This window comes from Trichechus manatus, unplaced genomic scaffold, assembly GCF_000243295.1.
Source record: "Trichechus manatus latirostris isolate Lorelei unplaced genomic scaffold, TriManLat1.0 scaffold00010, whole genome shotgun sequence".
NCBI lineage: Eukaryota > Metazoa > Chordata > Mammalia > Sirenia > Trichechidae > Trichechus > Trichechus manatus.
The window spans coordinates 2004722-2018612 of NW_004443946.1; the positions used below are offsets into that span (position 1 = coordinate 2004722).

The 13891-nt window shown below is 40.8% G+C and overlaps 1 protein-coding gene across 1 annotated transcript in view; it reads right to left on the bottom strand.

The window, feature by feature from the left end:
* CDKL1 (cyclin dependent kinase like 1) overlaps window positions 1-13891 on the bottom strand; it is a 68981-nt gene that overhangs the window by 12184 nt on the left and 42906 nt on the right. The window contains exon 4 of the mRNA XM_023726161.1: window positions 4210-4282. Coding sequence (XP_023581929.1) covers window positions 4210-4282 — 73 coding nt within the window. The remainder of the gene's footprint in view (window positions 1-4209; window positions 4283-13891) is intronic.

The following is a 13891-nucleotide window of genomic DNA, read 5'->3' on the forward strand; positions in this document are numbered from 1 at the left end:
AAAGCCCATTGTTCTGTTATTTGCTTCACTGTTTGCTGTATTGACTATAAAATAAACTCCTGGGACTGAAGCTGGGGTCGACTCCTCAAAGTGACCCTCCTGGCCCCACTTCTCTGTAAGAGTTGTGTTTGGTTACTGTCTCCGCCGCCCCGACATTCGCCGCCGCTGCGACAATGACCGTGTGCTTTCTTCATGTATGATGCCCTTGATGTCATTCCACAACTGAATTGGTCTTTGGTTATTAGTGTTCTATGCATCAAATCTATTCTTGAGATGGTCTCTAAATTCAGATGGGATGTACTCAAGGTCATACTTTGGCTCTCATGGACTTGTTTTAATTTTCTTCAGCTTCAACTTGAACTTGCATATGAGCAATTGATGGTCTGTTCTGCAGCTGGCCCGGCCTTGTTCTCACTAATAATAATGAGCTTCTCCAGCGTTTCTTTCCACAGATGTAGTCAGTTTGATTCCTGTGTATTCCATCTGATTAGGTCCATGTGTATAGTCATCATTTATGTTGTTGAAAAAAGGTGTTTGCAATGAATAAGTCATAGGTCTCGCAAAATTTTATCGTGATCTCCAGCATCACTTCTGTCACCAAGGCCATATTTTCCAACTACTGATCCTTCTTCTTTGTTTCCAACTTTTGCATTCCAATCACCAGTAATTATCAATGCATCTTGATTGCATGTTTGATCAATTTCAGACTGCACAAGTTCATAAAAATGTTCAATTTCTTCATCTTTGGCATTAGTGGTCAGTGTGTAAACTTGAATAACAGTCATATTAACTGGTCTTCTTTGTGTCTTGTTGTTGTTAGGTGCCGTTGAGTCGGCTCTGACTCATAACAACCCTACGTACAACAGAACAGAACAGAAATGCTGCCTGGTCCTGCGCCGTCCTCACAATCTTGTTATACTTGAGCCCACTGTTGCAGTCACTGTGTCAATCCATCTTGTTGAGGGGCTTCCTCTTTTTCACTGACCCTCTACTTTATCAAGCATGAGGTCCTTCTCCAAGGATTGGTTTTCCTTGTAGGCATATGGATATTATCCTATCACTGACAAAACTGTATTTCAGGATGGATCTTGAAATATTCTTTTTGACGAATGCAACACCATTCCTATTCAATTTGTTATTCCTAGCATAGTAGACCATGTGATTGTCCAATTCAAAATGGCCAGTCTATTTCAGCTTACGCATGCCTAGGATGTTGATCTTCAAGTGTTCCATTTCATTTTTGACAACTTCCAATTTTCCTTGATTCATCGTACATTCCACATTCCAATTACTAATGGATGTTTGCAGCTGTTTCTTGTCATTTTGAGATGTGCCACATCAGCAAAGGAAGGTCTCGAAAGCTTTACTCCATTCACATCATTAAGGTCAACTCTACTTTGCCTAGGCAGCTCTTCCCCAGTTGTATTTAGACTGTCTTCCAACCTGAGGGGCTCATCTTCCAGCACTATGTCAGACAATGTTCCACTGCCATCCATAAGGTTTTCACTGGTCAATTTTTTCAGAAGTAGATTGCCAAGTCCTTCTTCCCAGTCTGTCTTAGTCTGAAATCTCTGCTGAAACCTGTTCACCGTGGGTGACTCTACTAGTATTTGAAATACTGGTGGCATAGCTTCCAGTATCAGAGCAATACGTAAGTCACCACAGTACGACAAACTGACAAACAAGTGGTGGCAGAGTAAATTGCAACCTACAATAAATCTAGTACCATACTCCCAAATCACCCCAAATTCCTGACAGGCCTAAAAGGACCAAGGATAATGAAAGGTGAAGTAAGGTTTCCAGATTTAGCAAATAAAATACAGAGTACCCTGTTAAATTTGAATTTCAGGTAAACAACAAATTTTTTAGTAGAAGTATGTCCCATGCAGTATTTAGGACATACTTCTACTATAAATAAATAAATAAATAGATTTATTGTTTATCTGCAATTCAAATTTCTCTGCAAGTCCTGTATTTAACCTGGCAACCCTAGGTGAAAGAGAAAATGTTAAAACGCTCTGGGTGAAGCTTGCATCACAGTTATAGGAGCTGCAAATTGGTGCATAGGCAGAATTCACAATTAGGTTGTTTAACTGAGAACAGAAAACAGTCAACAGGACAAGCCCTGAGCCTGCTGAGATAAGCTGGGGAAGAGAAGGGCGGGAACCATCAGTCTGCCAAGAGATCTCCCTTCCAGCTCCGACATTCATCCTGACAAGATAAACATGAGTAGCCTGCCCTCACACTCTGGGGAGAGTCGCTAGATGTCAGCTCCATCCCACACACAAGTGTTCTCAGAGCTGCATCTGCCCCTCGGGATATAGCCCCCCCCCCCAATAATTCAAACTCAAATCACCCATGGATTCCAAACCACATGCAACATTTTCTAATGGGGTGATGTTAAAGAGAAGAACATTTAAGAATCTTCGCATAATACGAGACCAAATGGGCACATCTGCCCCAAAGCAAAGACAAGAAGGCAGGAAGGGACAGGAAAACTGGACAAATGGAAATGGGGAACCCAGGGTGGAGAAAGGTATAGTGTTGACATATCGCAGGGGTTGCAACCAATGTCACAAAACAATCTGTATATTAACTGTTGAATGAGAAACTAATTTGCTCTGTAAACTTCCACCTAAAGCAAAATTAAAAAAAAAGAATCTTCACATGATTTTCTTATTAAATGACAATTTCCTTGGCAAAGCACAAATCAACAACCTAATGAACAATTACAGAAAAGCAAAATACCAGAGTGGGTCAAAATACCACTCAGGGTTTTGAATGATCTTCCCAAGTGTCCTCTTTCCTTGAGGGGAATGGTGGATCCTTTTGCAGCCTGAAGCCCTGGGGTTATTTTTGACTTTTAAAGTATGGGGAGGGGAGAGTGCAGGGTTCGTCTTGGGCCTGGCCTAGTTGTCACTCCGAAGTGCGTTCAAGCTGAGAGACCAGTATCAGCATTTCTCCATGGGTATTTATTACTCTGGCAAATCTTCTGGGAGGCAATTTCTGAATTAATTTATTATAATCTATCTGGTTCTTGGTAATTAATGGCTCCGAGAGCCCTACTCCTTTACCAGTGGTTTTACATATTGCTATAAATGGGTACACTTGTGAATATCATGATGACATATGGTCAGAAGGACTTGTAAGCAAGAATGGGCTCCTGCTCTGATCTGAAAATTCTTTAGGAGTCTCTGCACCCTTCCCCCATCAGCACTAGCACTTGGAGACAAACAGAGCTCCTGGGGCTCTCCAGCGGACTGTGGTATGCATATTTGTCTTCCGTGTCTGAACCAGGGCCTCATGCTGTCTCTCCCGCTTGCCTGTCTTAAAACCTGCTGTCGGGAATGTGCTCTCCCTCCTTACTCACATTTAATAGCAACATAATGTGTCCTCCCTCCCTGATACCCATGCCCTTTCACAAGGACTGCAGCCTCCAGCTAAGTAGAGGCTCAGTGGGGAGAACTGCTGGCTGCTCTCATGGTTTCTCCTTCTGGGAATGGGGCTTCCGGAGAAATGATCTGCAACAGTGTAAGGAAGGGGATCCAGAACTACCAGCTAAATTGGCCCTGTCAGTCGATGGGATGACATATTGTGGTCAAACTGCCGTGGCGGTTTGGAATCTGCTTTCTATGTGCAGGTAGTGGGCCATGTTGTATCTCAGCAAACACCAGGCTTTCCAGCACCTGTGAAATCATACCACTTGGACAGCAGTCCACTGTGCCTCCCGCCAGCTCATCTGTGGCCTGGGAGGTCTCAGAGGCTTCCACTGAGCTGCTTTGGTCAAGACTTGGCACTCATATCTCACCAAAACAGACACTAGCACTTTTGCAGCACACTTGGGACTCTACCCACTGCAACTAAATGGGCTTGAGTCACCTGGGGTTCCCCTGTCCAACTTCAGAGCCTTTTGGTGGTATCAGATCAACACAGACTCTAAAGGAAGGGAATTGTACCTTAAATCTGAGTCGTTTCTAATTAGTTTAAATATATAGTTTTTTAAAATCATAAAAATGCATTTTTTTATAGAAAACCTGAGCAAGAAGGAATAGCTAGGTTGGAATTTTTAGCCCCTACCTACCTCAACCAGGCTTATGAAGATTTGGGTAAAAATTATATCATTAAAGTATGGTATAAACTGTGTATAAAGGCCCCCTCTCAGCTTAAGAGCAGCTTTCTGATTTTTTTAAGGGAGATCATGAGACTTACGTTGTGTTCATGGCAAAAATTTACAGCTTGCAGTGTCTGCCAAGTTATGCTCTTCACGAGTTGTTCTGGTACCCTAATAAAAACAGAGAAGCAGCACAAACACATTCTTTAGTGTGGCTATGGAATTCAGCTCAAGAAAAGAAAAGGAATAAACCGAGACAGGCATAAACAGTGAAAAATCCTAGGTGCCGTATAATGTCATCTCAGTCATTAAGCAGTCATAGCATGGGCCCAAAGTGTAAACAACATACAACCAGCACACTGCTGAATTCTAGGGACAGCAAGGTAACACAAAGGCTAATATTTACTTCACAGGGGGAAAAAAAAAATAAACCCATTGCCAAGGAGTTGATTCCAACTCTTAGTGACCCTATAGGACAGAGTAGAACTGCCCCACAGGGTTTCCAAGGAGCACCTAGTGGATTCAAACTGCCTACCTTTTGGTTAGCAGCTGTAGCTCTTAACCACTATGTCACCAGGGTTTCCACAGGGAGGGACCATGAAAATCCACAGGATCAAGTATTAATGACCACCTACCTCAAACATCTGTGACACCTCTGGTCTATTTCTACTTTTAGTTGACATAAAGTTAGGGACCGTGAAAATCCACAGGATCAAGTATTAATGACCACCTACCTCAAACATCTGTGACACCTCTGGTCTATTTCTACTTTTTGTTGACATAAAGTTAGTTAACATACAGCATAAAAGATGCCACTTATTTCTCCACGTTACCCCAACTGACAGCCTTGTACAGGACTCATCTTCCATGTGTGGGCACAGTAGCCACACATGTTTTTTTTTCTGTGTTTGTTTCTGTAGGTAATGAAGATAGGTGTGATGGTTAATTTTATGTGTCAACTTGGCTAGGCTATGATTCCCAGTTGTTTGGCCAAACACTAGACTAGTTGCTGTTCCTTAATGTGATGTGATGTGATATAATATAACAACCTTACATAATATAATCTAATATAATCAATCAATCAGTTAAAAGGAGAGTTTCCTTAGGGTGTGGCCTGTCCCCAGACTATAAATAGATATTTTGGCAGAACTCTCTCTCTCTCTCTCTCTCTATGTGTGTGTGTGTGTGTGTGTTTCTCACTGGTTCTGTTTCTCTAGAGAACCTTGACTAAGACAATAGGGAAGAGGATTATATTGCACACCACGTAACAAAAATTAACAATAATTAATAACCAGATAGGCATCTTGGTTCTTTCCCCACAATGCTCCTCTCTGGGGGCTAGCTGCAAATGCTCACATCTTTCCGCTCTGTCCTCTATCACAGCATCTAAACTCGATGCCATTGTTCCCAGCACTTCTTCCGTGGCTCCAACCTTATATGACCAGGGCAAGCAATGGTCCCAGCAGGTCCGCCATGTGAATTAGAAAAAGGCCACTTCTGTGGGAGGTTTAGGTAACACTTTTAAGAATATCAGATAATGAGTAAAATGAATTACAGAAAGAGTACATTTATTTTCAGAGATCTCCCATATACCAGCTGGATTTACTATTTTTGGGAATCAAACCATTAAACAACCTTGTTGTGTTCCTCAGGCAGAACTAATAAGTAAGCCAGGGAGGAAACCGTTGAGTAGTTGTGTTAATTTAAAGTGACCAAAAAAAGTCATTTCCAGACTCTAGGAGAGGCTACAAGGCCACTGTTGTTACAGGCCAGACATCCAGGAAATCCTTTCAAGCAGACCAGAGGATGCTTGAGCAGAGAGGTAGGACAACATGAGGAAAATGCAGGGGTCACCACAAGGAGGATTAGCCAGGACTTTTCTGGACCAGGGCTATGTCTCTGGGTTTGAAGTAACTTTTCTTCAAAGTCACTTTCTTGTTCTAGGGGCACTTAGGCACAAATGCCAGAAAAACTCACCTGTCTAGAAAGAAGGCCTAGAAAAATTCAACCAGAAAGGGGACATTTTAGGAGGAAAACTTTTCCCCAGCCTCCACTGTTTGTCCAGAAAAACAAAAGGGGATATATTTTGATCATTCAATGAATAAAACAATACAAGGTTATCATGCCAGGCACTTTAGTCTCCAAAAACATTTTCTAAAAGAACGTACATGAAAGGAAAGTTTTGAAGTAAACTGCACTAGCATATTATTAATGCTCCTCTAATTCTAAGTACACTGTCACACAATTCTTAAATGTAAAAACTCTGTATTAACTTCCTAGTATCTTGGACTGGCTACTCACTTCACTTCTTTATCACTCAGTTTTGTTCATCTAGAATGTGGAGGCCTCAGATTCTCTCTAAGATCTCTTTTAGCTGCAACACTTTGACATAAGAAGAGGAGCCAGATTGTCACTGCTGGAGAAAGGAGTTACAAATATGGAAAAGGAGAAAAATAAAATATATCCTGTGGTATTGGACTGGAATTGGATATATATACATAATATTCTCGAGCTCAGTCCACTGAGAGGACCTTGGAGCAGTAACACACCAATAACAATGAATACACTCAGAACTGATACATTGGTTTCTAAATCCTATTGTCTACTGAAAGAAACAAGAGCTCTTTGAAAGAATGGCTGATTCTGGTGTTGGGTAGGGAAGAAACAAGATGAGCCTGGAATATATTGTTCTTCCAGAAAGTAAAGTAATGCTCAAAAAGTGATAGGAAGATATCAAAAGTATACAGGAACCAGTTTGAAAGGCCCCTACTAGTCAAACTGAGGACAATATGAAGATCAAAATTAATAATGATTAACAGCAAAAAGACAAATAATCCAATTAAAAAAATGAGCAAAGGATATGAACAGATACTTCACCAAAGAAGACACCCAGGTGGCTAACAGACACATGAGGAAACGCGCCGATCATTAGCCATTAGAGAAATGCAAATCAAAACTACAATGAGATATAATCTAACCCTGACATTACTGGCACTAATCAAAAAAACAGAAAATCATAAATGTTGGAAAGGTTACGGGGAGATTGGAACTTTTATGCACTGCTGGTGGGAATGTAAAATGGTATAACCACTATGGAAAATGATATGAGGCCTCCTTAAAAAGCTAGAAATAGAAATACCATATGGTCCAGCAATCCCACTCCTAGGAATATATCCTACAGAAATAAGAGCCATCACACGAATAGACATACGAACACCCATGTTCATTGTAGCATTATTCACAATAGCAAAAAGATGGAAACAACCTAAGTGCCCAGCAACAGATGAATGGATAAACAAACTATACATACACACGATGGAATACTATGCAACGATAAAGACAATGATGAATCCACAAAACATCTCACAACATGGATGAATTTGGAAGGCATTACGCTGAGTGAAATAAGTCAATCACAAAAGGACAAATACTGTATGAGACCACTATTATAAGAACTCAAGAAAAAGTTAACACACAGAAAAAAACAATCTTTGATGGTTACTAGGGAGGGGAGAGATGGGGAGGGGAAATCACTAACTGGATAGTAAGTAGACAAGTGTTAACTTTGATGAAGGGAAAGAAAACACATGATATAGGGAAAGACAGCACAACTTGACCAAGGCAAAGCCATTGAAGCTTCCTAGACACATCCAGACACCTTGAGGGACTGAGTTACAGGGGCTGAGAGCTGGGAACCAAGGTCTCGAGGGACATCTAGGTGAATTGGCATAACATACTTTATAAAGAAAATGTTCTACATCCTACTTTGGTGAGTAGTGTTTGGGGTCTTAAAAGCCTGCGAGTGGCCACTTACATACATCCATTGGTCCTATCCCATCTGGAGCAAAGGAGAATGAAGAAAACCAAAGACACAAGGAAAATTAGTTCAAAGGATTAGTGGATCACATGAACCACAGCCTCCACCAGCCTGTGCCCAGAGGAACTAGATGGTGCCTGGCTACCACCACCAACTGCTCCGACAGGGATCACACACAATAGAGGGTCCCAGACAGAGCAGGAGAAAAATGTAGAACAAAATTCAAATTCACAAAAAAAGACCAGACTTACTGGTCTGACAGAGACTAGAGGAACCCCTGAAGCTACGGCCTCTGGACAACCTTCTAACTCTGAATTGAAGCCACTCATGAAGTCCACTTTTCAGCCAAAGATTACACAGTCCCCTAAAACAAACAATAACACACATGAGGAATGTGCTTCTTAGATCAATCAAGTATATGAGTCCAAATTGGCAACACGTGCCCAAAAGCAAAGACGAGAAGGCAGGAAGGGACAGGAAAACTGGATGAATGGACACAGAGAACCCAGGGTGAAAGGGAAAGGGGGAGAGTGCTGACACGTTGCAAGGATTGCAACCAATGTCACAAAACAGTTTGTGTATAAATTTTCTTTTAATTGTTGTAATTTAAGTGAAAGTTTACAATTCAAGTTAGTCTCTTATACAAAAATTTTATACATACATTGTTATGTGACCCTAATTGCTCTCCCTATACTGTGACAGCACACTCCTCCTTTCCACCCCTGATTTTCTGTGTCCATTCAGCCAGCTCCTGACCTTCTCTGCCTTCTCATCTCACCTCCAGACAGGAGCTGCCCATTTAGTCTCATGTATCTACTTGAGCTAAGAAGCACACTCTTCACAAGTATCTTTTTATGTCCCATAGTCCAGTCTAATCTTTGTCTGAAGAGTTGGCCTCAGAAATGGTTTTAGTTTTGGGCTAACAGAGAGTCTGTAGGCCATGTCTTCCAGGGTACCTCCAGTCTCAGTCAGACCATTAAGTCTGGTCTTTTTACTAGAATTTAAGTTCTGCACCCCACTTTTCTCCTTCTCCATCAGGGACTCTCTGTTGTGTTCCCTGTCAGGGCGGTCATTGGTGGTACCAGGCACCATCTAGTTCTTCTGGTCCCAGGCTGATGCAATCTCTGGTTTATGTGACCCTGTGTATAAATTTTTGAATGAGAAACTAATTTGTGCCGTAAACTTTCACCTAAAACACTATAAAATAAGAAAAATTAATAACGATACACACTAATGCATGGAGGCGTAATGGGGCATGATGTTGGCAACATACTCTCAAATAGGTCAGGGAAAAAAATTCTTCATATTGCACTTACTTGATTTCTCAAAGTTTCAGATTGTTTAAAAATAGAAAAAAAAATTCTGACCCCTAAACTGTAAAGTATATTTTAGCAACATTAACATAATTTTAAGACCCTTGTAAGTACTAGCTGAATTCCTATGACATTACTAACTCAATATATTTTAACTTTTAATTTGGAAATAATTCCAAATTTTCAGAAAAGTTGCAAGAATAAGAATGGTACAAAGAATACCTATTGTTAACATGTTATACATTTATTATTTGTTTTCTCTCTCTTATACATATATATATGAGGAGCCCTAGTGGCACAGTGGTTAAGCGTTCGGCTGCTAACTGAAACGTTGGCAGTTCAAACCCACCAGCGCTCTACAGGAGAAGGATGTGGCAGTCTGCTTCTGTAAAGATGTACAGCTTTGGAAACCCTATGGGGCAGTTCTACTTTGTCCTATAGGGTTGCTGAGTCAGAATCGACTTGACGGCAGTAGATTTGGTTTGGTTATATATATATGTGTGTATGTGTGTGTGTACATATACATACATGCACACATATATATGAGTGTGTGTATGTGTATACACACAGAGGGTGATGGAAGAAGTGCTATGTGATATAGGATCGCCAGAAAGCTTCTCTGGTTAAGGAGACATCTGAGGTAGTTAGTTGTTAAGATTGTAAGAAGTGGTCATATTTGGGCTCTATTTTAAAAATAGAGCCTGTAAGATTTTCTAGTGGTTAACAGAGGCGGGAGGGAGGGGAAAAGGGGGAGTCACTGTTTAGGAAACACTGAGATTCTGTTTATAGTGACAGAAAATTTGGCAAAAGATACTGGTGATGGTTACATAACGATTATAATTATTATTTCTAAATTGTACACGTGAAAAACATGAGTTGACAAATGTTATGTTATGCATATCTTTACAATAACAATAAAAAAAGAGCCTCTAACTTTCTCTGAGAGATTGGACGTGAGAGAAAGAGAAGAATTAAGGAATGACACTCAAGTTTTAGCTTGAGTGACTGATACTTGAAGGTACCTTTTACTGAGGAGAGCACTGGGGGAGGAATTGGTTCTGAGGAGGGGAGGAGGGTAATCTGAGATGCTTATTGGATATCCAAGCTGAGACTGAGTAGGCAGTTCTGGATTCAGAAGAAAGGTCAGGGCTAGAAATATAAATTTGGGAAGCATAAGCATATTGATGGTATTTAGAGCCCTACGATTGGATGTAATCACTTATGGAGTGAATGCAGAAGAAGAGAACAGGTCAGAGGTAAGCCCAGAAGTTCTTCAACATTCAGAAATCAGAAAGAGGAGTGGGACCCAGTAATGAGCATTGAGTGAGCAATGAAGATGACACTCAGGAGAATACACTATCACAGAAGTCAACTGAAGAAAACATTTCAAAAGACTTCTGGATTATGATGGTGGATTGAACAAATCCATCTAATTTCACTCCCTCCCAAAACCTGACTAAAACTACACTGAAGAGGGTTTTTAAGGACAAAACCCCACAAGATTAAGGAGAACAGAAGAGACAGTACTGACACATTCTGGAATCTGGAAAGTATTTGGATGGATGATACCTGACTTAGCAGATACTGGAAAACTGAAGTCTAAGCCAGCCTAGGGGAAAGCTGAGAATGAACCAGTTTAACCCAAAGAATCCTCAAAACGCTCAGAAACTGGCCGCCAAGATATCTATGGAACTGGGTGTGAAGGAGGAGTGGGTAAAACTTGTTTGGGAAGCAATTAAATCCCTATACCCCTTCCTCTATTCTATGCTGGTAGAGAACTCCCTTTCCCCCCATGGGTAGAAGTATGAAGCTGTTTTCTGGAGAGGATAAAATTAAGGATATCTGGCACAGTTGAGGTAGTGGATACTGTTCCCAAAACAGGATTAAGAGATTGCATACATACTAAAAGTTGAAGGCTAAGATTCCCTAGCCCTCTTCCCTCACAAGGTTCTGGGAAGGCTGGCAGCCAGACCTTCACTCTCTGGGCAAAATACTGGAAGACTTACTGAGAGAAGCTTAGGAGGAAAGATCTAAAGATTCTGACATTGGTGTTCCCCCAAAGTATGGCCCAGCCTGAATCACCCCACAATGAAGCTCAGAGTTGACAAATCCTATCACCAAACTCAGAGCTTCCAATAGTTTCCTACTCTTATCCATGAGCATACAACCCAAGAAAAGCCTCTAAAAAAGAAAGACAAAAAGAAACACATAAAAACAACTTTAAAGAAACAAAGGCTGTGGAGGGTGAAGAATATCCTCAGAGAGAACAGGGAAGCTGTTGTACCCATGAAACAAGATCAGGCACTATAAGAAAATGAGAGGACCAGCCCAAGAGTCTAATCTCTAAATAACAAGAGGTCCAGAAAAAGAAAATAGAGAAAACAAAGGACAGGAAATCAGTAACAGAATAATTTTTTTTAAAAAGTCTTAGGTAGAAAGGGTTCACCAAGTGCCTAGCATAATGGATGAAAATAAACCCATGTGAGGGTCCATAACTCATAATTCAGAATGCTAGGAGCAAAGAAGAGATTCTACAAGATTCCAGGAAAAAAAAAAAAGAAACAGGACATGTACAACAGAGCAGGAATTAGAATGGCTTTATACTTTTTAAGAGCATTAGAAGATAGAAGGCACTAAACCAATGCTTTCAAATTTTTGAGGAAAAATTATTTAAAAAACAACAATCAGGGCTACAATAGATGGACCCTGATAGAATGGGAGAAAAAATGTGGAACAGAACCTCAAATTCCTTAACAATAACAACAAAAAAGCCAGACCTACTGGACTGGTTGAGACTGGAGGACTCCCTGAGACTACTGCCCTGAAATATTCTTCAAACCTTTAACTAAACTAAGCCCTGAGGTCACCTTTTAGCTAAATAACCTTGTGGCTCAAAAGATAATGAATATCATCCATAAGTACTGTACCCCTATATGAGACCAAATGGTCAGCAAATTACTTTAAAATAAAGATGCGAATGTAAGGGGGTAGAGAAACTAAATTAATAGAAATGGAACAACCAGAACGGAAATAATAATGTTCATATACTGTGAAGAATGTAAACAATGTCACTGAACAACTTGTGTAGAAATTGTTGAATGAGAACCTAAACTGCTGTGTAAAGTTTCATCAAAAATATAATAAGATAGTATTTAAAACAAAACCAAAACAACAAAATCTATATCTAAACAAAATATTAATCAAGGGTGAAGGCAGAATAAAGACTTTTTAAAAATGCAAGGGCTCAACGTTGTTACCTCTCATACACCCTTGGTCAAGAAGCCACCGGAGAAAGCACTCCATCAAAAAGGAATGAACGAAAAAAAGATGACATGAGATAAAGAAAACTGAAGACCAAACACAAGAGGGAGGTGTCTTAGTCATCTAGTGCTGCTATAACAGAAAGACCACAAGTGGATGGCTTTAACAAAGAGAAGTTTATTTCCTCACAGTCAAAGTAGGCTAAAAGTCCAAATTCAGGGTGTCAGCTCCAGGGGAAGTCTCTCTCTCTGTCGGCCTTCTCATCAGTGTTCCCCCAGACTAGGAGCTTCTCGGCGCAGGGACTCCTGTCCAAAGGACGCGCTCTGTTCCTGGCACTGCTTTCTTGATGGTATGAGGTGTCCCTGTCTCACTGCTCACTTCTGTCTTTTATATCTCAAGAGATTGCCTCAGGACACAATCCAGTCTTGTAGATCAGGTCCTGCCTTACTAACACAACTGCCACCCATCCTCCCTCATTAACATCATAGAGGCAGGTTTACAACATACAGGAAAATCACACAGTACCAGGAATCATGGCCTAGCCAAATTGATACACACATTTTTGGGGGGACATAATTCAAACCATGACAGGAGGCAATGGGAATCTCTAGGAAGACGGTGAAGGAGGAAGGCAGCATGATAACTGTCAGAGAAAACAACCAGTCCAGATTAGAACAGTGTGACTCCAGAGCTAGGCATGTTTAGAGTTGTCATCACCATGCCCTCTGCCTCATACCATCTAAAAACTATGAAAATATTTAATAATCAAACTTAAAAGCTTTAGAAGAGTCTGGGTGACTGGCCAGACCTCTTAGGCTAGGGCAGACATTCTAGAGTCTGCTTAAAGCTGTAGTCTATGCTGGCAAGGCTAAAAAGTGTTTGTTTCCATATTGGTGGTAAATGGTGGTCATGACTGAGCTCTAGGGAAGAATAGAGAAGGACTAAACAGTGACAAACGGAAAGGGCCCAATTTCCTCTCATTCTTTACTGCCTTTAAGAACCAGATTGGAATTCTCGCTCGGAAACCAGCTCTCCCTTCAGAGGAATGATACCTAAGGTCAACCTTAACCTGTGAAGGAAGAAGGGGCTTGAGCTTTACTCTTGGGCCTGGATCTTTCCCTAACCCTGAGATTACAGGATTGAATTTTAGACAAACCACACACCCAGTTCCTCTTCCTAGCAAATAGTGCTAAGAAGGAGCTGGATGCGATCCAGCCTGAGTCATTTGGGCTCCCAGGCAGCTGGGTCAGGTCTGGTGGGGTCTGTATTCTTTTATTTTTTGGTGATCAACTTATTTATTTCATTCATTTCTTCAGGAAAGAAGAATGTACATTAGATTAGTTATGACATTTAATTTTTATGGCATGAGTGTATGGCAGGTAATTAAAC